The 22,427-nt window shown below is 41.1% G+C and overlaps 1 protein-coding gene across 1 annotated transcript in view; it reads right to left on the bottom strand.

Annotated features, from left to right (window-relative positions):
• The window catches only part of me1 (malic enzyme 1, NADP(+)-dependent, cytosolic), a 440,214-nt gene that overhangs the window by 188,008 nt on the left and 229,779 nt on the right, over positions 1–22,427 (bottom strand). The window contains exon 6 of the mRNA XM_043685873.2: positions 13,414–13,517. Within this exon, the coding sequence (XP_043541808.1) occupies positions 13,414–13,517 (104 nt within the window). The remainder of the gene's footprint in view (positions 1–13,413; positions 13,518–22,427) is intronic.

Below are 22,427 nucleotides of genomic sequence, written 5' to 3'. Positions count from 1 at the left end.
AGTGAATGCTGTACAGCTGACCGCTTAGAGACATGGGGTCAATGATCAGTTGCAATTGCAGTCCCTTCCCTTGAAGGCTGAATTCCTCTCCCTTCCTCCCTCCCAGTAGCAAACAGTAATACTGCCATAAAACTGCAACATAAACAATTCAGCCTCTCTTTGGAAATGTGTGGATGCACTTCAATGATGCAGAAGCAGAAAGATATCCCATAGAGTTTTAAAAAAAAAAAATCATTCATGGAGTGACGATGTCACTGGCTAGGCCAACATTATTCATACCTAATTACCCAGAGGGCAATGAAAAGTCAATCACATTGCTGTGGGTGTGGAGCCTGCCGCTAAACAGTCAATTAGATTCCAGTCCTCTCAAGTAAAATAAATTCTAACTTTAACCTATCATTGCAAAAATCAAAAAGAACTTCCTTCTTTAGAAATAAATGGCAAAAAGTTATACTTTCAAGATATTTGCAAGAACGCTGAACTGCATCATACATAATTCTGCAAACCTAAATCAGTTTGAAATATTTTTCATAAGTCTACACCTCTTAACCAGGAAGTGGGAATAAAATGTGTCAAAATCTATGCAACTTGTGGCCACAGAAGGCTGTGGAGGCCAAGTCATTGAGTGTATTTAAGACAGATTCTTGATTAGTAAGGAGTTCAAGGGTTACAGGGAGAAGGCAGGAGAATGGGGTTAAGAAATGTATCAGTCAGTCAGGATTGAATGGAAGAGGATTCAGCAGACCCAATGGCCTAATTCTGCTCCTTTGTCTTTTCATTTAAAGTTTCAATGGTGTATGCTAGTTGACTGGTGTTCAAAGTACTCTGTCTAACCAGCCTCCAAAATTTACACACAAATGGCAGCATATTGTGTGCCTCACAAATTAATCGACATACTATTTTGATGTAAACAAGAATTGTTTTCCAGCATGCTTTGCCAAACCAAATTGAGGTTGGCAGTTATTTCATTTGTAAGGGCTCAACTTACTTGAATAGCTGGCAATTAATCTGGTATCAACCACTTGGCCAATTAGGTTGAGTAATTAGATCCTTGATTGCTCTAACTTATGACCCAAGTTCTGCAGTCAAAAGTCAATGAAATTGCAAATTGAAAGAAAAAGGATAAAATATTTAAAAGAACATAAATCCACCATTTCTATTCAGATGTAGAAAGTATGAATAGGATATAAATTAGGAGATTTATTTAAATTATACAACTACTACCCACATTCTTCTGATGCCTTTCATGAATGCTGTCCATGCAAGATCCTGCATAACCCGTGGAAAGTGTGCATTACCAACAGTGCTTCACAGGACTGGTCAGAAATACTTACAGGATTTTGTGATGTTTAAGAATAGCAGGACTTTTATTTCATCTTCTAGATGTGCTCTGTGCCTGAGTGGCAGTAGGACAGTAGAAAAACACACAGCAAATGATGATGAGACTGCTAAAGACATCCTAAGAACGTACACCGCATTGTACAGTAAGAATGGGCTGGAACAAGAGAGACCGGGACACTGGGGGAATCTTGCTGTCCAATGGTCTGCATGGGATGGGAGATTCCAAGTCTCATTTTCCATTAAATTAGTCAACACATACATGGATAATTTGAAATCAAATGTAAGCACTAAAATTAAATTGTTATGTTGAAGTTATACAAAATAAGCTGAATTATTAAAACTGACAAGTGTAAATGTTAAACCCAACAGCCAAAGAAGCAATGTTTGTACATGATAGCATTAATCATAATTCAAGGTAATAATGCTTTGATTTCCTGGAAAAGATTTGTTCAGAATTTTGATGTCATAAAAAAGAGAAAGGAAGAACTAATGTGAATTTAGGAAAGTGCAAACCTTTTACAGCTAATTTAGTGCTTTTCAAGTATAGCCACCTGCTGCAATGTAAAACAACTTCCAACTTACTAAGATTCCACAATAAAATAATAATTAGAAAATCTGAAGTGATGTTTATCAAGAGATAAATAACGGCCAGGTGACAAAGCAAACTCCCCAATTCTTCCTTGAATAATGCCACAGCAAGTCTTATACACAATTGACAGGATGAATAAAATCTCTCTAAAATGCCATGCAAAAGGCAGCTGAGTGCACTACGCTCAATACTGCTTTGAAATGGCAGCCTAGATTATCTTCTGGATTGGGAATTTGGCCTATGCTCATCTTTTCTGTTTACTCATTCATGGGAAGAATCATCCCTGACTAGGCCAGCACTTACAGCCCATTCCTGATTACCTGGCAGGCATTTCCTGCAGGTATGGAGGCCAGACTAGGTAAGTAAGTCCAATTCCCTTCCTTAAAAAGGGACATTAGTGAATCAGATAGGTTTCTATGACAATCAACAGTGGGTACATGGTCACCATTAGAGTTGTTTTTGAGTCCAGATGGTTTTAATGAAATTCAAATTTCACCACTTGTCGTGCTGGAATTCAAACCCACGTTCCCAGAACATTAGCCTAGGGTTCAGAATGGTTGATCCAAAGTCATTATCACATGCTGCCACCATCACCACACCTATGCTTTTGTTGGAATGTGTATTTTATGAATCAAATAGTAAATCATAAACACAACCTAAAAATCAAACATATACACTTTTCTTGTATAAGAAGAAAACTTTGATTTTAATATTTACAGAATAGTGGAGGAATACATTGGTGACAATACATATAACTATATAAAAGTGAAAGGAACTGCTTTCTGCAGCCAACAGCTCACTTCTGTGTTTCAGTGAGATTCCTTCAAGAAACTCACCTTTTAACAGGCTTGCCACCATGCTGAGAGATTCAAATGCATTAATTAAGTATCCAAGACAAAAGGAAATGTGCCACAGAAACAGCCAGTGTACAACTGGCCCGGCAAGTTTCTAGCAGGTTATGTCATATGACTAGGTTTGATTCATCCATAGAATGGAGGGTCACTTGCTTGGCCAGCATTCATTTTCCTTTGAGAAATTAATGGTAAAATGTCTTCTTGAACCACTGCAGTCAATTTGATGTAGATAGACCCATAGTACCATGAGAGAGGGAGTTCCAGGGATTTGACTCAGTGACACTGAAGAAAGGAGGATATCTTTCAAAGTCAGAATTTGGAGATGCCAGTGTTGGACTGGAGTGAACAAAGTTGAAAAATCACAATACCAGGTTATAGTCCAACAGGTTTAATTGGAAGCACTAGCTTTCGGGGCGTTCTGAAAGCTAATGCATCCAATTAAACCTGTCGGACTATAAGCCAGTGTCATGTGATTTTTACCTTTCCAAGTCAGGATGGTGTAGTTTGGAGAGGAACTTGAAGAAAGTGATGCTATTCCCATTCTTCTATTGTTCTTGGCTTTCTAGATAGTATTTATCACTGCTTCAGAAGGTGCGAAGAAGCCTTTGTAATTTCTGCACTGCATTGATTAGACTAGATTCCCTACAGTATGGAAACAGGCCCTTCGGCCTAACAAGTCCATAGTGACCCTCCGAAGATTAACCCACCCAGACTCATTCCCATCTGACTAATTCACCTAACACTATGGGCAATTTAGCACAGCCAATTCACCTGACCTGCACATCTTTGGAATGTGGGAGGAAACATGAGCACCTGCAGGAAACCCACGCAGACATGGGGAGAACTTGCAAACTCCACACAGATAGTTGCCAGAGGCAGAAATCTAACCCAGGTCCCTGGTGCTGTGAGGCAGCAGTACTAACCACTGAGCCACCGTGCCACTCGCCCCACTGAGCCATCATGCCGCATGGAAGTATTGCGAAGAACTGGTAGTGGAGGGACTGACTGTTTGTGGACATGTTGCCAATCAAGCAGACTGCTGTGTCTGGCCGGTTTTGAGTGTGAAGCACTCACCAGACACAAAGGGCGGGGTTCTGATACTTCTAACTTGTACCTTGTAGATGCTGGGCAGTTTTTGGGAAGTCAGGACATGGGTTGCTCACTGCAGAATTCCTGATCTTTGACCTGTTTTTATAGTCACTATGTTTATATGGCTAGTCCATAATAGTTGCTCAAAAGGTAAATCCCAAGATGTTATTTAGTAATAGTAATGTCATTAAATGCCAAGAGGAGATTTTCTCCTATTGGAGATGGTCACTTACCACTTGTTAACCCAACATTGATATTGTTCAGGTCTTGGTGGACTTGGACATGGACCGCTTCAGTATCTGACAAGTTGAGATTGGTGCAGAGTACTGTGCAATCATTGGCAAACATCCCAATTCGGTCATGACGACAGACAGAAGGTTATCAATGAAGCAGATGCAGGAGAGATGTCCTGAAGCATTGATGACTGACCAACAACCACAACTATCTTCCTACATGCCAGGTATGATTCCATCCAGCGAAGAGTTTTTCTTTGATTTCTGTTAACTCTGAGGTTGTCAGGGCTTTTTGATGCAACATTGTCAAACGCAGACTTTGTGAAGAGCCGTCATTCTCACCTCATCTCTGGAATTCAACTCTATTGCCCACATTTGAATCAAGGCTTTACTGTGAACAAGAGCTGAGTGGCCCTGGCAGAACCCAAACTGGACGTTACTAAGCAGGTGCTGCTTGATAGCACTGTTGATGACGCCTTAATGATCGAGAGTAAACTGGTGGAGCAGTTATTGCCCGATATGGAATTTTGTTTTTGCACAGGACATGTCTGGGCAATATTCCACACCGTTAGGTAGATGCACGAGAATAGCCTAGCGAGTGGTTTAGCATCCTCTAGTGCACTACTAGTCTTCAGTACTATTGTCAGAATACTGACAGGGCTGGTTAAGGCTGGACAGGCATAGATGCAGCTGAGCAGTTTCTTCAAGAAATATATTCTTAATATATTTATTTCACTATATAAAATACTAGGCAGGGCTTGTGTGATATGTTAAGGATAAGGGCAAGCTTTCCATTTGCCAAAGATAGCATCTTGCTGGAAGGTTTAAAACAGATTGAGGCAATGGTTATGGAATTTGTATAAACACGTTTTATTTTCAGACATCATAACGCCAAGAAAACCAAATACTTTTTCCAGGTTTAGCAAATGCTTCCAAACAAATATGAATAAGATCATTTTTGGATTGCTCCATACCGCAGTCACAAATTATATGGTAACCTGGGACAGAAATATCCATTTTTAAAAAAAGACATTAAATGAAGTATAAGCAGACTCATTTTATGAAGTGAATATTACTTGATCATTGACCTTAGATGATCACTACAGTTGATTGTAAAATTATAACCGTGAAGCTTATTCAAGTACGACTTATATTTCCTTGTACCCAACCGAACCAGAGGAATACAAGCTGTATATGCACTCAAGACATCATGTCCAGATCAGTTATACTATACACACCCCATTTAAATTGCAAGGTTGTTAATTAGAATGGTGTCAAGGATTGGGTTCATAGGGTTGGGCCCAACGTTGCATTAGATATATTTAAATAAGCTGCTTATTGAAACATGCCAAGATATTGTTCCCCACAAACAGAATGCAAAAACACATCCATGATTATGTATACTTAAATAAATTCCAATTTGGATCAGAGTGGTGCTGGAAAAGCACAGCAGGTCAGGCAGCATCCGAGGAGCAAGAAAATCGACGTTTCGGGCAAAAGCCCTTCATCAGGAATAGAGGCAGGAAGCCTCCAGGGCAGAGGTGTGTGTGTGTGTGTGTGTGTGTGTCTCTCTGTCTGTTGCGTGTGTGTGTGTCTGTCTGTGTGAATGGGGATGGAGGTGATCGGTCAGAGGGGAGGGTGGAGTGGATAGGTAGGAAGGGAGATTGGCAGGTGGGACAGGTCATGGGAACAGTGCTGAGCTGGAAGGTTGGAACCAGGGTAAGGTGGGGGGAGGGGAAATGAGGAAACTGGTGAAGTCCACATTGATGCCCTGGGGTTGAAGTGTTCTGAACCAGATGATGAGGCGTTCTTCCTCCAGGTGTCGGGTGATAAGGGAGCGGTGATGGAGGAGGCCCAGGACCTACATGTCCTCGGCAGAGTGGGAGGGGGAGTTGAAATGTTGGGCCACCGGGTTGATTGGTGCGGGTATCCCGGAGATGTTCCCTAAACCGCTCTGCTAGGAGGCATCCAGTCTCCGCAGTGTAGAGGAGACCGCATCGGGAGCGACGGATACAATAAATGACATTGGTGGACGTGCAGGTGAAACTTTGATGGACGTGGAAGGCTCCTTTGGGGCCTTGGATGGAGGTGAGGGAGGTGGTGTGGGCGCAGGTTTTGCAATTCCTGCGGTGGCAGGAGAGGGTGGGTTGTTGGGGGTGGGCGTGGACTTGACCAGGTAGTCACAGAGGGAACGGTCTTTGCGGAAAGCGGAAAGGGGTGGGAAGGGAAATATAATCCTGGTGGTGGGGTCAGTTTGAAGGTGGCTGAAATGTCGGTGGATGATATGGTTCATGCGAAGGTTGGTAGGGTGGAAAGTGAGGACCGGGGGGTTCTGTCCTTGTTACGGATGGAGGGGTGGGGTTTGAGGGCGGAGATGAGAGATGTGGATGAGATACGTTGGAGGGCATCTTCAACCATGTGAGAAGGGAAATTGCGATCTCTAAAAGGAGGCCGCCACCTGGTGCGAATACTGACCTAACACCATGTAAATTTTTTCTCAGGTATGTCCTAACTATAATAAAGAAGAAAAATCTCTCAGCTAATGAGTGTTTATTAGCCTACTTTTAAGCAAATTATCTGGGCCAGCAACTGGACCCGCTCACCCTAACTAACCATCTCAAACACAGCACAAAATTTCTATCTTTACAGTTAAAGTGGAGTATAAAAACCAAGATCAATCCCATTAAGTAAACAGTTACTTGAGGAATCTGATCAACAGTTCAATCGTGAAGAGTATTAAAAGATGACTGGGTTAACATGCAGCCCTGAAAATTACATTGAACGCCTGACTTAACCAATATGGTAATTAGAGATTTCCATACTTGTTCTTCCAAAACCATAATGGCATAAACCGGACTGGTGGTGCAGAAAAGTATTATAATACACTATTTCTTATGGAAGGATTAAAAGTGTGGGAAAAAAAAACCTATCTGCCTAAATCCATTATTCTGAATGATCAGAAATATACTGAGGGGTAAAAAAAAAAAAGAGATAAGTAACTTGAACAGCAATAATCCAGTTGGACAGGAGGACATGTTTGGGCTGCTTCCTCACAATGAACACCTTAGCAATGGCATTAAAGCAAAAATTAAAAATCACAACCATACGGCATACCCCAAAATTCATTTGCAAGGTGATGTAGATTATAGGTGATTTTGGCTGAAAGTAGTTACTGCGCCATAGGCCATGGCACATCAAAGGCTATAGTTTCACTTCCCATTAGTCAGAGAGAATTGGGTTTGGTTCCCACTGGTAAGTCAAGCTGAAGGTTACACACGTCCAGCAACAGAATCTATTTATTCTGAATTGGAAGAAAATAGAAACAGGAACTTTAAGACATACAGGCAGACAAACATTCATGCGGGTTATATCATGGGTCCATGCGGTTTCTGCAGGCTAGCACAAGTATTCAAAAGGTGTTCTTGAGAGATCTACTTTAAAATAAATTGAAAGATAACAGATTCTAAATTCTGCCAGAACCTATTAAGGTCTTTATTTTGGGAAATCTTCATAACTCCACAACCTATGCAATGGGTCATATACAGGTCTCCCCTGACCATACGGCAAGCTTCCCAAAACAGAATGCTGGAAACCACCTCTTGGATTTCTGACAGAACAAGAAATTGCCTCAGCATCATTGTCTTCTCTTTGAAGCGGGTGTATGAATAGTCCTTTATAGAGTCAGAGTCATACAGCAAGGAAACAGACCCATTTGTCCAACGAGCCCATGCCAAACATAATCCCAAACTAATAGTCCCGTCTGCCTGCTCCTGACCCATATCCCTCCAAACCTTTCCTATGCACCTTAATTCTTTTCAACATTGTAATTGTGCCCACATCCACCACTTCCTCAGGAAGTTCATTTCACAGGTGAACCACCCTCGAGAAAAACATTTGCCCCTCATGTCTTTTTTAAAAAAAACTACCATTAACTCTATCTACACCCCTCATTATTTTATAAACTTCTATAAGATCACCTCTCAACTCCAGTGAAAAAGTCCCAGCCTTTCTTTATAATTCAAACCTTCCATACTTGGCAACATCCTGGTAAATCTCTTCTGAACCCTCTCCAGCTTAATAATATCCTTCCAATAACTGAGTGACCAGAACTGGACACAGCATTGGAGAGATATGGGTCAGGAGCATGCAGGTGAGACTAGTTTAGTTTGAGATTACGTTCAGCATGGGCTGGTTGGAATGAAAGGCCCGTTTCTGTGCTGCATGGCTCTATGACTCTCTAAATAAGAGGCCTCCATGATGTCCTGTACAACCTCACCATGACTTTCCAACTCCAATGCTCAAAAGGACTCAGCAATGAAGCAAGTGTGCCTTTTTAAATCACCCTGCCTATATGAGCCAAACTTCAAAGAATTATGTACCTGCACCCCTAGGTCCCCCTGTTCTACAACACTACTATTACTGTATAAGCGTTACGATTGCTTGTTGTTCCAAAATACAAATCTCATTTATCCAGATTAAACTCCATCTGTCCATTAACCCATTTGATTAAGATCCCTTTGTGATCTTAGGAAACCTTCTTCACTGTCTACTGTGCCACCAAATTTGGTGCTATTCGCAAATTTGTTTCCCACACCTTCTATGCAAACTAATTGGCTGAAAATGTTTAATTTAACTATTTTTTAAAAATTTTTAGTTATTAACCTTTTGTTCAAATTAACTATTACAAAATACGATTTTATAGAATCATTAAGTGTGATACCAAAGGAAATAAAGTTGAAATTGCATTGTGGATTAATGGCTATCCTGATGATTCACCTTCATATATAAAAAGGCTCAACAACTGTTCCAAGGGAAGCAACAATTTGTTCAAAACATAAGAACTATGATTTGTGCTAAAAGTTGAATTAGCCCACTGTAATTGTTGCACACACAGCCTAACACCTTGGAAGTGAAAGTAATTCTAGGATTCCACCAAGGATCTGAATTGTGCTCACAAGACTGTTCCTTGAGAGATGAGACAGGAGGTCATCTTGCTCAATTTAAGCAGGTATAGTTGGAAGTGGTAAATAAGGTCAGCAACTAGGAGTGCCTGCACCCAGTGATGCAAGAAACTTACTCCTCTTACCTGAGCAAAGAGGGTCATTATGACCCCAAAACCCAGAGGGCAGGCTTCCATCTCTGCAGCCATCAGTGCACACACTAGCTGAGCAGTACTCATTGTCCACCTGAACGTGGGACCAGAGTGTACCTGGGATAACACAGAATCATGGAACCCCTGCAGTGCTAAAAAAGGCTATTTGTCCCATTGAGTCTGCACCAACCCTCCAAAAAGCATCCCATCCAGATCCACCTTGCCACGATGCTCGTAACCTTCATTTCCCGTGTCTAATCCTAGACAATGGGAAAACAAAGAATGACCATTCCACCTAACCTACACATCTGAATTCTGGAAGGAAAAGGGAGTACCCAGTGGAAATCCATGCAGATGTATGGAGAACATACAAACTCCACACAGGCAGTTCACAGTTCACCCAAGGCTGGTCCCCAACCCGGCTTGTGGTGACATGGTGGCTCAGCAGTTAGCATTGCTGCCTCAGTGCCAGGGACCAGCCTCAGATTAATTCCAGCCTCAGGCCACTGTCTGTGTGGAGACTGAACATTCTCCTTGTGTATGCATGAGTTTCCTCTGGGTGCTGCAGTTTCCTCCCACAATCCAAAAACATGCAGGTCAGGTGAACTGACCATGCTAACTTACCCATAGCGTTCAGATGTGTGGGTTAGGTGCATTAGTCTGGGGGAAAATATACAATAATAGTGTATGGGAATGGTTCTGGAGGGTCAGTATGGAATGGACAAGCCAAATGGCCTGTTTCCACACTGGAGGGATTCCATGATTCTACGATCAGTGCTAACCACTGAGCGACCATGCATGACCTATCAGTTGTGCTTATAATCCTGATGCCGAGGAGTTGGCAGCACAAACATATCTCATCTCATTTAGATAAGTTACTGAAATTGGAGGAGGATGTAAGCATTGAATTCTCACTCTCTCTTTCCCCCCCCCCCCCCCACATAACTTGCCCTTCCACATGACATTAGGGAGAGGCAGCAGCACAGTATCACGAGAATGGTGTTGTTGAAGGAAGCAGACGATACAGAGATGATAATGTCTGTCGAAGAGTATGAAAAGATAGAAAAGGGATAGAGTGCACTGCTCTATATCTGACAGAATGCTAACAAATCAGCTGGAAGCCTCAACTCTACAAGCAGGTCTGCTATCATAGGAGATGTCTCATGATCTGCTGAGGTCTCCTGCGGAGGTGGAACATGACACTCCCACTGGAACAACACTGGGACCTGACGGAAACAAAAATCAGCAGAGCCAGCACCATCACTTCAATCAATTAGACTCGCCATCAGCAGATATGGTTATATCACAGAGCCCTCGGACACAGCTAGAAAGAAAGAGCTGAGACAGTCACAGAGGATGATGACAATGCCACTCCTCGTAGCCATCTCCATGCCCATCTAACACAGGGGCATTTAACTGTGTGGCAGGACACTATGATGGAAGGTGCCTTTGCAGTGATACTGCATAGTAATGCAGCCACTAACACCTTAGCTACAGACACTTCGCTACCTCCAACTCCTCCTCGGTTTTTGGGGGGAGGGGGGGTGGGGGGGGTGGGGGGGGGGGGGGGGGGGGGGGGGGGGGAGAGAAGCTCTGTGTCGAAGTGGTTCAGGGTGTAAAGCTCAACACCTCAGTAAAAGCATTGAATGAATCACTGGGGTATGAACAACTTGTAACTGAACACACACCGTTCACTAACCATACTGGAAATGTTGAGCCAGGAACTCAGGCATGAAATACAATTAAATGGTAAAAGTAGAAATGATGGAAGAAGTGGTCATTGAGACAGGACAGAGATCACTGAACAAACCGGGCATCATGCACTGGTGATTCCAATGGATCTAATATAGGATGAGTCTTCAAAGGGCATGTTCACACAGACAAGCAAAGGTGAGTTAAGCAAGTAGCCCCACTAGATGATTGGTGCTGAAACAAAAGATGGCAAGTTTAACTCTAAAGCAATTAGCAATTACATTCCTAACTTATTCTATTGTCTTAAGGGCACAAACACATGGCACTTTTTTTAAAAAAAGTGTTTGATTTCACGGAGTTCCAGTGAAGTCTGCATTTTGGAATTGTTCACTCTGAAAAGTAATGTTTACATTTAATAAATGAGCTGCTCAAACTCAATTCCAAAAACTTTTTCTTGGAAACTATTTGCAATACAGCTAGTTATTGTCTTGATTAACTTTTGCAGCTGCTTTTGAACAATAAACTGGATGTCCCTTTGCCATCTGGTGCAAATACATGCAGTCATTAGTTTATTTCAGATAATTCAGGCAATGCTCCTTCTGGAATTGCCACAATATGGAAACAAAACAATTCTTGCCAGCAAAGCAGTGCTCAACTTCAAAGTGGGGCTTACAGAGCTTTACACAAACTTGATGAACTTGGACTAACCAAGTTAAGATGACAACAAACTCATTACAGAGTGTGTTCACCAAACCAGAAATTTCAACAGTCAACACTACACCAGAAGCTTTTCTATAAACTCTACTTCTCTTTTACCGTATCAGTTAACTCATCATAAGTTAAGTTCTCACATTGGCAAGATAGCAAACACATATAGCCAACTGTTAAACTACAGTGTATGGCAATAATTGGAAATTATTATTGATTACTAAAAATATACATCAAATATGCAATCAGAATGAGATGTTGTGTGACAGCAAGACCTGCATCACATCCAGCAGGCATAACAAGATTAAACCTTTCTACAATACCACCTTTGATTGTAAACAGAAGACAATTCTTGGCATGAAAGTCCTTAAGAAAACTAAATTGCTAATAACTTTCATCGAAGTGAAACGTCCAGTGGCTTGACCATCTTTTTGGATTGTAGACGGTCATATTTTGAAGGATCATCTGTATGGGGAACTTGCCGATGCTCTCCCAGGCTGCCCAGCCATCCCAGGCTAAGGTTTAAAGATTGGAAAACTCCTCACATCAATATCACAAGTTTCACCTTACATTAAAGTGAGGTGCTGTATCAGGTAGTTGAAGGGGCTAAAGAGAGGTGGCTGAGAAGGAGAGGAGAGTAATGCACACAAGACTTCAAGAGATGTTAAATATTGTGTCCACTTCTTCATCTGGCTTTGTGCTGTTCCTTTGGACCATTGGTCTCAAGGACTGTTGCCCAGAAACTAGACTCTTCAGCCACTCAATATTGCAAAGTGGCAAATCAACAAAGCTTCTTTGGTTTTTGCACCTTCGTTTTTCAGGATGCATGGTTGTCAGCAAAGAACAGCATAAGAATGAAGAAGATTAATATAATGATACATTTTCCCATTAACTGGAAATTCTGGAAAACCAGAAATAAACAATGTTTAAATCCTACTTTTCTAAGAGATCTATTTTTGCTACTGTATATTATTTAATTATAAATGAAGTTAACAGCTCAAGAGGATATTTTGACGGAATATTCTGTTAATTTTAGTATGGTATTTATCAATAAAAATCTTAGAACTAGACTATGATTACGTCAAGTGCTAATGTTAAAGGAGAAAGCGTGGAAAGCGTGGAGAACTTACAGAAACGGATAATAGTTTTCTCCTTTTAACTGTCCTATGCTGGAAAATGCTTGAACTGCAAGAATGGGCCAGCTGTAATTAATCTAAAAGACACCAAAATCATATGTTAAACTCAGTTCCCAAATTAAAAATGTCCCCCACTCTTCAGTAGTTTTATTTAAATGTGCTCCACGAAAGGAAATATATGAAAATTAATTGACATTAAAAGGTTATGTAAAATTTAAATGTGGCCCACTTTCCCAGAAGAATCAGGAAACGAGTGCATATTTGGCAGTACACTTGCGAAATAGCAGATTCAGCAGATTGTGGGTGAAACGGTTCAATGTACTGAGATTCAGTTCCTATGAACAGGAATTTGTGGGTGAAACCACTAAGAACAGACTGATGAGCAAGTTTTCCTACACACTAGGCAGACTATAATGGAATTTGATCATGTGAAAGAAAGCCACTGAGGACGACTAAAGTTACATGAACAGGGGGAAAAAATATTTTCACCCAACAGGCTCCAGAATTGTCTGGAAAGTTTCAGGGTAAATCTCAAAAGTAAATTTGTAATATATCTATTAACAACAGGAAATAACCAAATCTTATAGAGGATATCACAGAAGGAAAAAAGGCACACTGGTTAAATTCTCCCATATATTGGAAAGAAGGAAATTACTGTTTATATACAGATTACATGTACCTTTCAGTCACAGCTTGCATAAACTCATCCAAAAGATCATCATACACTTGACCTCTCACTCTCTTCTGTCTTAATCCAATGTACAATGGATCTTTCAGCAATTCCTGGCAAATAAAAAAAAGTTTTAGTTTTCCATCAAGTCAATAATAATAAATCTATTATTATAATCATTCTTAAAATTGTTTATACATTATTGTAATCTCATCTTTGGCAACGACAATGTATATCAAAAGAGGAAGCCGCAAGGATATCTCAAAATATGAACATTTGGTTTAGGCTCAAGAATTCAACCACAACAGAACAAAAATGACAAAGCCATACTTGATTTTTATTTTGAATTCACATTTAACAGTAAATCTACTGGTAGTGTTTAATTACCAAAGACAGGCAGTATGTAAGAGTTGTACTCCTGGACTTGAGGACACAACCCGAATTGACACCTCAAAGTTGAATTGAGGGAAAGCAGCATCACAGGAATGGCTCTTTCTACTGAAATGTTCAGCTGAAACCCTTCACTGCATACACAATTGGGACTGAGTAGGGAACCTGACACCCAGATCGTTTTCAGCTCTCAACTCTGCACTGCTGTTTTAATGTGCAAAGCCTCTGATTAGGCTGGAGGTATGCCTGACATTGTTTAAAGCGAGACCGGTTTCTGAATTCTGAAGGTCTAATATCCAGTGCCAGTCACAACTGGGTTTGTCAATTCCTGCCTGCTTCAATCTGAGAGGTGAGTAAAGGGTCAAGCAGTGTCACAGTGTATAGAAGTAGCCAAATAGTTAATCACGAGACTGCTCTGCACAAGCTTTGTCATTATAGCTTTATGTCTTTGCTTGAACAACCCAATTTGAACAACTATTTTATTCAACACTTTACTGCAGCAACATTAAATCATGGCTCCATGCAGGTCTATGTTCCTACATCCAGTTTAGAATTTTACCCTTGACTTTATATTGTTTCGACAAAATGCATCACCTCACATTTTTCTGTATTAAATTTTTAATCAGCCTCATGTCTATGTCCTCTTCAGGTCCATCACTATTCTCTTCCGTTCTCAGTTTCATATTGTGGCTCATCTGCACATTTCCGAAATTGTGTCCTGTACACGTACCACTAACCATTCACCACCGCTGTTTAATGCAACACACCCAACCTGCCGATGTCCTTCCTTGGGTTTCAGGTCAGTTGGCAGATCTATAATGTGACATTAGATCAAATGCCTTATGAAGGTTGATATACCCAACACCTACTGCATTATGTTTAAATGAATTAATCAAGTTAGTTCTCAAAGACAATATATCTGACAATACAGCAGTCCCCAACTACTACACCGAATTATCAGCTTAGCTTAAAAGTTCACGTTTATACCGGGTCATAGAATTCTTTACCCAACTCAAGAGATCAACTTGCTATCACTTGAACCAAGGTTACACTGGAAAAGATGGCTCACAGTAATTCAGGCAACTAATTTCAATCTTTCTATTTGACCATTCAACAATACTATAACACCAGGAATTGCATTGTTGATGTTGAGCATGGCATCATTTGAAAAGTAACGTACTAGTGACAATCCAGTACCTTTAGCAAAGCTAACTGTGTGCGACAGTTAGAATTGCTACATTGTGGAACCATGCTGTTCGGCCCATCGAGACCACACTGACCCTCCAAAGAGCGGGCCAGAATGTTGCAGGCAAACACAAATGATTTTTAAAAATCAGATAGCATATCACACCATGCAGAATCATACCTCACTTCAAAAGTTTCCTAATCAATTGTGACGTGATCTGGCATGTCCTGAGAATGTAAAGGGGGTAAAGAAATGGAAGGTTTACCTTCCTTCATCACTTTAAACATGCAGAGCTCCACTCCACAAATCACCAGGCATCGAACACAGAACATTATTTTATGAGCATTTTCGTTCTCACAAAATTGCTACCAAACATGACTTGAGCATGGAATACTGCTCATAATTAAAAGGAAGGGGGTAGTAACTCAGGGCTTCAATCACAAACAGAAAATTTGTAAGTTATTAACTTTAAATCCATCAAGTTGTGCTTGTTTAGACACAGCAGTATTACACTCTTTAAATCTAAAAACTGATTGCCTAAATGGCTTCCCTTACACTTGAGTCACAGATATATTATTGAATAAAAAAGTCTTTAAAAAAGGCAGAATGCTCCCCCTCCACAAGTTCCATTAACTTCTACCCACAACACATTTTTAAAACCAAAATCACTTTTCTCACTTGCGCACAACTTGGCAAACATACAATTCACTTTCGAAATTATAATGTTCCATGTATTAAGCCAAATCTGTACTTATTCTTATCCTGGTTATAAATTGAAATAAGTTGCCAATTTCAAGAACAAGTAAACAATAATCAAGGAGGTTTTCTTTATTGCGTTGTCTTGTCTTTTAAGTTTATTTAATTTTCCTTAATGAATTTAAGCAGCATAGTTGAAATTTGAAAATTCTGTATCTCATCAGAGCACAAAAAGCTTTCTTTCGTGCATCTTACATGCCTTTCTTAGAGAAAGATTGTTTAAAGTATGGCAATTAGCATACCTTTCCAGTGACTCAGACTGACTTTTTGGGTGGAGAAAGTTAGAATAAGTCAGCATAATAAATTTAGCAAGCATAACAAACACTCCTTGTTCTGTTGCGGAAAACAAAATAATAAGTGGCATACATTAATCTGAATGAAACAGCTCATTAGACCAAATCTACATCATAAAAGGTCATTGTGTGTAGGCATGAACTCTAACTATGACACACTCTGGAAGACATTCAACTGTACACATATTTGATAAAAAGTGGGACCATAGATCCATTATTCCATGAGCTATTCAAAATAAAAATATTAACAGGGAAAACACCACAAAAAAAAAGTCAAAGGAGGACACACTGATGTGATTTAGTGGCAACTCAAAATTCTGTAGTTCACAAAATACTCCTAGTCATTCTATACTCCTTATTCTGTCTTTTTGGCCCATACGGTAACATAGTAGATAGTATGAAACTGTCTGACCTGACTCAATGTATCATTCTTACCTCAGATTTAGAAGGACGTGGCTTGAAGTTCTACTCCAGACATGAAAACTAACCTTACTTTTCACTGCAGTAACAAAAGAGGTGCAGTGTGGCCATCAAGATGCTATTTAATGGTCCACTCATGAAGTAGTTAGCCATAACAAGCGACTGCACTCCAAATTACATGAAATCTCAAACAGCTCCTGATAAGAACCAGGCTTTGTCTGCAGCTACTTGTGTAATGCTGTGAACTGCAGCACTCTCTAAACCCATGACCTCTACAGCCTAAATAAACAACAGCAGCAGAAACATGGGAACATCACCTGCAAATTCTCATCCAAATAAGTTGGAGCCCATGCTGATTTGGAACATTATTGTTGGTCCTACACTATGGAGGTGTCAAACTATCTTCCAAATGATCTCACTGGGGCCTTTGTTACTTTGGGGTGGCATGGTGGCTCAGTAGTTAGCACTACAGCCTCTCAGCGCCAGGGCCCAGGTTCGATTCCAGCCTCGGGCGACTGTCTGTGTGGAGTTTGCACATTCTCCCAGTGTCTGCTTGGATTTGTTCCCACAGTCCAAAGATGTGCAGGTTAGGTGAATTGACCATGGTAAATTGCCCATAGTGTTAGGTACATTAGTCAGAAGGAAGTATGTCTGGGTGGGTTACTCGTCGGAGGTCGGTGTGGACTTGTTGGGCCAAATGCCTGTTTCCACACTGCAGGGAATCTAATCTGATAGTAAGCCACATCACACACACAGCCATTCTTCATAGAAAGCAGATCACCACCCTTTTTATGGTAATCCCTGATGGGCAATAAATGCTGACCTTGCCAGCGACATCCACACCCCAAAAATAAAGGTTAAAAAAAATTGCTTAAAATTTTCTTGACATGGATATGCGACAATAGTCCCATTTTGAAATGTTGTGTGTTTTGCAGCCTTGGCATGCTTTACAACATTAAAAGGGGTGATATAAATGCAAGTTGCTGGCATTGCAAAGATGCAAAACTAGAAGTACACAAGAATCTCCAGGGATTCCATTGAGTCTGATCAAAATTACCACCAAGGTTGCATTAAGGGAATCAACAGTGAGCCCCACATTCACAGCTTTGCAGAAGCCCATTGCAGTGCCAAAACAATTTTGTACTTTTAATGCAAGCACAGCAAAGAAAAAGTAATGGTTTTAGGGCACACATCAGCCCATATGCTTTGCTGAGAAACACTACAGAATCCATATTCTAGCTTAAGAGTAAAACTCCTTTGGGAAACACCAAGGCTAGTCTTGCATGCAAAGCTATCATGCACAAGATTTTATGTGCAGAGTGTGTGCGGTGGGTAGCATCTAACCAGTGCTTGTGCAAATTCAGCACAAGGCCATATTTGAATACTTTAATAATTTGTGGTCTGTGCTTCGAGGAATTAAATAGCTTAAACATGATAGAAGTTTTCAACATGGAAAAATAACACTCCATATGTTCTCTGTGGAAATGAAAGGAGAAACAAAATGAGAAAAGAAAATATCAGCGATGGATGGGTTTTCAAGAATTCATAATGTACTTGAAACAACTGACACATTTACTATAAACATTTAATAATAAAATTAAAAATGGAACCACAAGGGTACATAGCATGCAAAATCTGCAGCTGGGACAAATCAACGGCATAGGACTATATTGGGGTGGTGTCATTTGGTTACCATTTTCCATATCTCAAAAAAATTAACATCTGCAGCTGCTGTAAATTTGAGGTAAAAGCAAAAAGTGCTGGAAATACTCAGTAATTCAGGCAGCATCTGCGGAGACAGAAAAACAAAGTTAAAAGCAGGATTTTTCCCTCTCTGTAAGTTGCAGAGCAGATTACTGGCATAGCTAATGTTTGGGAAGATTGGAACTGGAGAGAACTCTGCCCTCTTCTTGACCACATTAGCAATTAAATTGTGGTTGAAGGATAATCATCCCATCCTGCCAGCAATTAAGGTTCTTGTGTCTCCAACTGACTTAAATTGTACTGGTGGCAGGTTGGTATCCCTGACAAGTTTCCCAGCAGGTGAGTAAAGACGCTGCTTTTTTGATAGGAAAAGCAGGATAGCCTGTCTGTTATCTTAGGGCTGGGAAAGAAGGTGCCTCTAATTGTCTCAATCCATGGAAATTTGGAGTACATGTTGGGACCACAGATGAGGAGGGTGACAGCCACTGCATATGCCCTTGCCTCTGACCATACCCACTCCTGTCAGCCTCTTACTCCCACCCCCAGCGCATCGCCAAATCTTCCAACATATCCACAAAAGAAACCACTCATGTTCTCCCTGATCCAAATTTCCATGGCTGATCAGCACAGGCACCCAATAAACGCTCTCCAAATCCCAGCAGCTGCTAACCTCTGCATGGCTAGCAGTCTCAGGCAGGAAGAAACTCAGAGCTGCAGCTCGGTAAAAGTCAGAAAATCCCAACAGTCAGCGCTCGAGCTCCTGACTGGCACTAGTTCTAGCAGGTTTTCTGGCTAGTTCAGGGACAAGCGGGTACTTGCACTTAAAGATGCAGATGGGAAAACAAAGAAAATCCCAGCCAATGTTTTACATCTGTGGCTTTTTGCCAGAGTTTGAAAAAATATAGATCTTAAAAAAAAAAAAGAGGGTTTTAAGCAACGTGTTGGCAAAATAAGAAACTTAGGGACAATGGAGATCAGCAAGGTTGGAGGGAAGGAAAGATTAAGTGACTAACCAGTGATAGCTCAAGGCAAAAAGAAATGACATGGGGATAGGGAAAGGAAGCAAACATGAAGAAAGAAACCATATGACATCTTAAAAGAATCTGAGCACAGGTTAGAATTGAACCTGCAAGGCCATGAAATAATGACTGAACACTGCTGGTCCTGAAGCTTACAATGATTCTCCTGATAACCAGAGAAGCCCTACAACATTAAAGCAGGCCATTTGGCCCATCAAGTCTACACGGACCCTCCAAAGAGATTCTCACCCAGACTCACTTCCCTACCGTATCCCTGCAAATCCCATGGCTAATCTACCTAACCTGCACATTGTTGCATTGTGAGAGGAAACCAGAGCAGCCAGAGGAAACCCACATAGACAGAGAATGTGCAAACTCTACACAGACAGACCCAAGGTGACTGAGGTAGCAGTGCTAACCACTAACCACGTAGCCCACGAGAACACCCAAACAGTCAGGGACAGGAAGGTCAGAGTGGGAACAAGGTTGAGAATTAAAATAAGAGATGATCATGAGCTTAGTTCATGCTTTGAGGTGGAAGCGAGAGGGTGGGGTCTCGACAATGCAGCCTCCAATCGGAGTCTGGTTTTCCTAACGTACAGGAGACAGCACGGTGAGCAACAAACATAGTTTATGACATTAAGGATGAGAAAAATTACTCTCAGCTGGAAGGAGCACTTGTATGATGGGAACAGAGGCTATGATTAGGTATTACATCTCCTGTTGCGCTCACATGGAAAGGCACCTTTGGAAGGGGAGGAGTCAAGAGGTCACAGAGCGGCATCCAGGAGCATAAAGTGTTGGCATATTACTGTTAAACCATAAGAAATCCATTTTTCCCATGTCCTGCAATAATTCTACGAAATGGATTCAACAAAAGCTCGCGTTCTTAATAACCTCAAATGATACAGTCATTCAGAGCAATAATTGAGAGCCTCTCACAGATGTTTACTCAGTTTATAGAATAGCTTTTGACAGCTACATTTCACGGCATTTAAATTCCCCTCTGATTAACTATGTGGACCCAGCTTTTGTTTATCCATTGTCCTGTTGTCACTCACCTTCAACTAATACTACTATCTTTTTCTATCAATCACTCTTGCCCTCCCTCCATCCTGTACCAGATTCATTCATTATTCTACTCCCACAGACACCTTTTACCCAACTCTATGTGCTTAGGATCTTCCAGTTCTGCCAAAAGGTCATGAACCTGAAAGGTTACCTCCCTCCCTCTTTCCCTTTACTGGATGCTGGCAGTGCAACTGAGTATTTGCAGCAGTTTCAGGTTTTTATTTCAGATTTCTAACATCCACACTATATTTTGCTTTCATAAATTTACAAGGCTAACCCTCTCAAAGAATTCACAATTCTACTCATAAATAATAACCAATCACCTTCCTCCATCCTGCTCCCTAATAAGCTAGTTTTGTTTTGTAATTTTTCTCATGATTTAATCCGTAGTATGATTCTGTTTCGAGCTCCATTGGGTGTGCATCTTTAATGTGATTAATACAAAAATGCTTCATTGCTCATTTATTGCAAGTTGCAGCTCAGTGCCCATGACACAGAAAGCTGCTTTCTATTCTCTGCCAAAGGAAGAATTCATTCCCCCCCCCCCGCCCCTCCACAGTTGTTTGTTACTGTGCTTTATTAAAGCAGATTTTAAAAAACAACAGATTACACGGATTTTACACAATTTTGTTTTAAATCCATCATCATGTAGTTCTCAGTGGCTATCAAAAAGTCATTTCTGGAATAGGTCCATTTGATAAGATTTGCATTTAGAAACCTAGAGAAGTGTTGAACAATTGCCAGCAAATCTGCCCTGGCTGTGAGAATGCTGGAACTGAACAATTGTTGGCAATTTCCAATCAAAAAACTTCCCATACTTTGAGAAGAATCCTGCTGTAGTTGACGTCAATAACCGAGCTGTCTGGGAATGGAATTTATTGAGGAACGGTAACCAGCCCACAGAATCCATTACTAACAGGCTACTCTTTGCAATGGTCATACTGCAGATATCCTTGAGGTAAGTTCCCATCACAGAATTTGGTGTGCATTTCATGCAGGATTTCTGACTCTCAAAATACTTCAACATTTGCTCACTGAGCTCAAGATGAAGAAAGTTGTAGGGGCTACACTAATGCCTATATTTTAAGTTAAAAATCACAACACCAGGTTATAGTCCAACAGGTTTAATTGGAAGCACACTAGCTTTCGGAGCGACAATCACCTGATGAAGGAGCGTCGCTTCGAAAGCTAGTGTGCTTCCAATTAAACCTGTTGGACTATAACCTGGTGTTGTGAGATTTTTAACTTTGTACACCCCAGTCCAACACCGGCATCTCCAAATCATGAGGCCTATATTTTAGGCGCTATTCTGAAGGAGGCGTTTGGATAGTAAACACATTAGTCAACAATTGTTGACTGGTGGGGAGACATACCGAGCTAGAACTCGGAGAGACATGCTCCTCCTGATCAGGCAAGAATCCTTGAAAAAATATCCTAGTTGCCTCGATCAGAGTCGGCAGTGATCCCTTTGATGCCTACTCGCTAGGGAATGCTCAATGGATGCTCTGCTCATTGATAGCTCAAACTTGCACTGGAGTTCTTGAACTGATGTGGAACCCAAGATGCAGATTAAAAATCACCATCTCTTGCCAATGAACTTGAACAACAGTTTGGACATCACGAATATGCAACTATACAGGAGTGGATCAGCAAGTTGCTATCTCTGACAGTGCTGCATGTCGCTTCCTGCTCCCTGTGACACCCCATTCACTGCCAGACATGTCACCCAGTGTATCGCTTTGCTCACAAATCGAGGCAGTGAATGTGAAAGGAGGCAGAGGGTGAAACAGTAAGGGTTCAAGTGTTGGAAGCAGAAAGAGGGGTCATCAAAAAGGATTAAAGGGTGAGTGGTGTGAAAGCAAGGCAGGGAGAGCTTAGGAATGGAGCAGTATCTGCAGGCATTGGACCAGTGTCACTGGGCAGTGGTCTCACTGACACAGACTGTGTGGCTGGTGAGCACGTTCCCGCAGTTGTAGCGAACACAGCCAATAAAATTTGGCTATTGGTGAAAACTGCTGGGTGCCTGAAACCCACATGGAAAATGGCTGATGGAGCAGGGATAGGGTGATAACTACTGTACCATGAAGATCAGCAATGTTTACCCCCTCCTTGCTGCCCACCCCACCTCTATTGGCACAAAACACCAACATTAAGCCTATGTTATGTGCTTGCCAACAATAATAT

This window comes from Chiloscyllium plagiosum, unplaced genomic scaffold (assembly GCF_037043375.1).
Source record: "Chiloscyllium plagiosum isolate Xiang-an unplaced genomic scaffold, Cpla_swu_hap1 HiC_scaffold_3, whole genome shotgun sequence".
Classification (NCBI taxonomy): domain Eukaryota; kingdom Metazoa; phylum Chordata; class Chondrichthyes; order Orectolobiformes; family Hemiscylliidae; genus Chiloscyllium; species Chiloscyllium plagiosum.
Note: the sequence above shows the minus strand (reverse complement) of the source record. Positions and strands in the feature narration are given on the sequence as shown.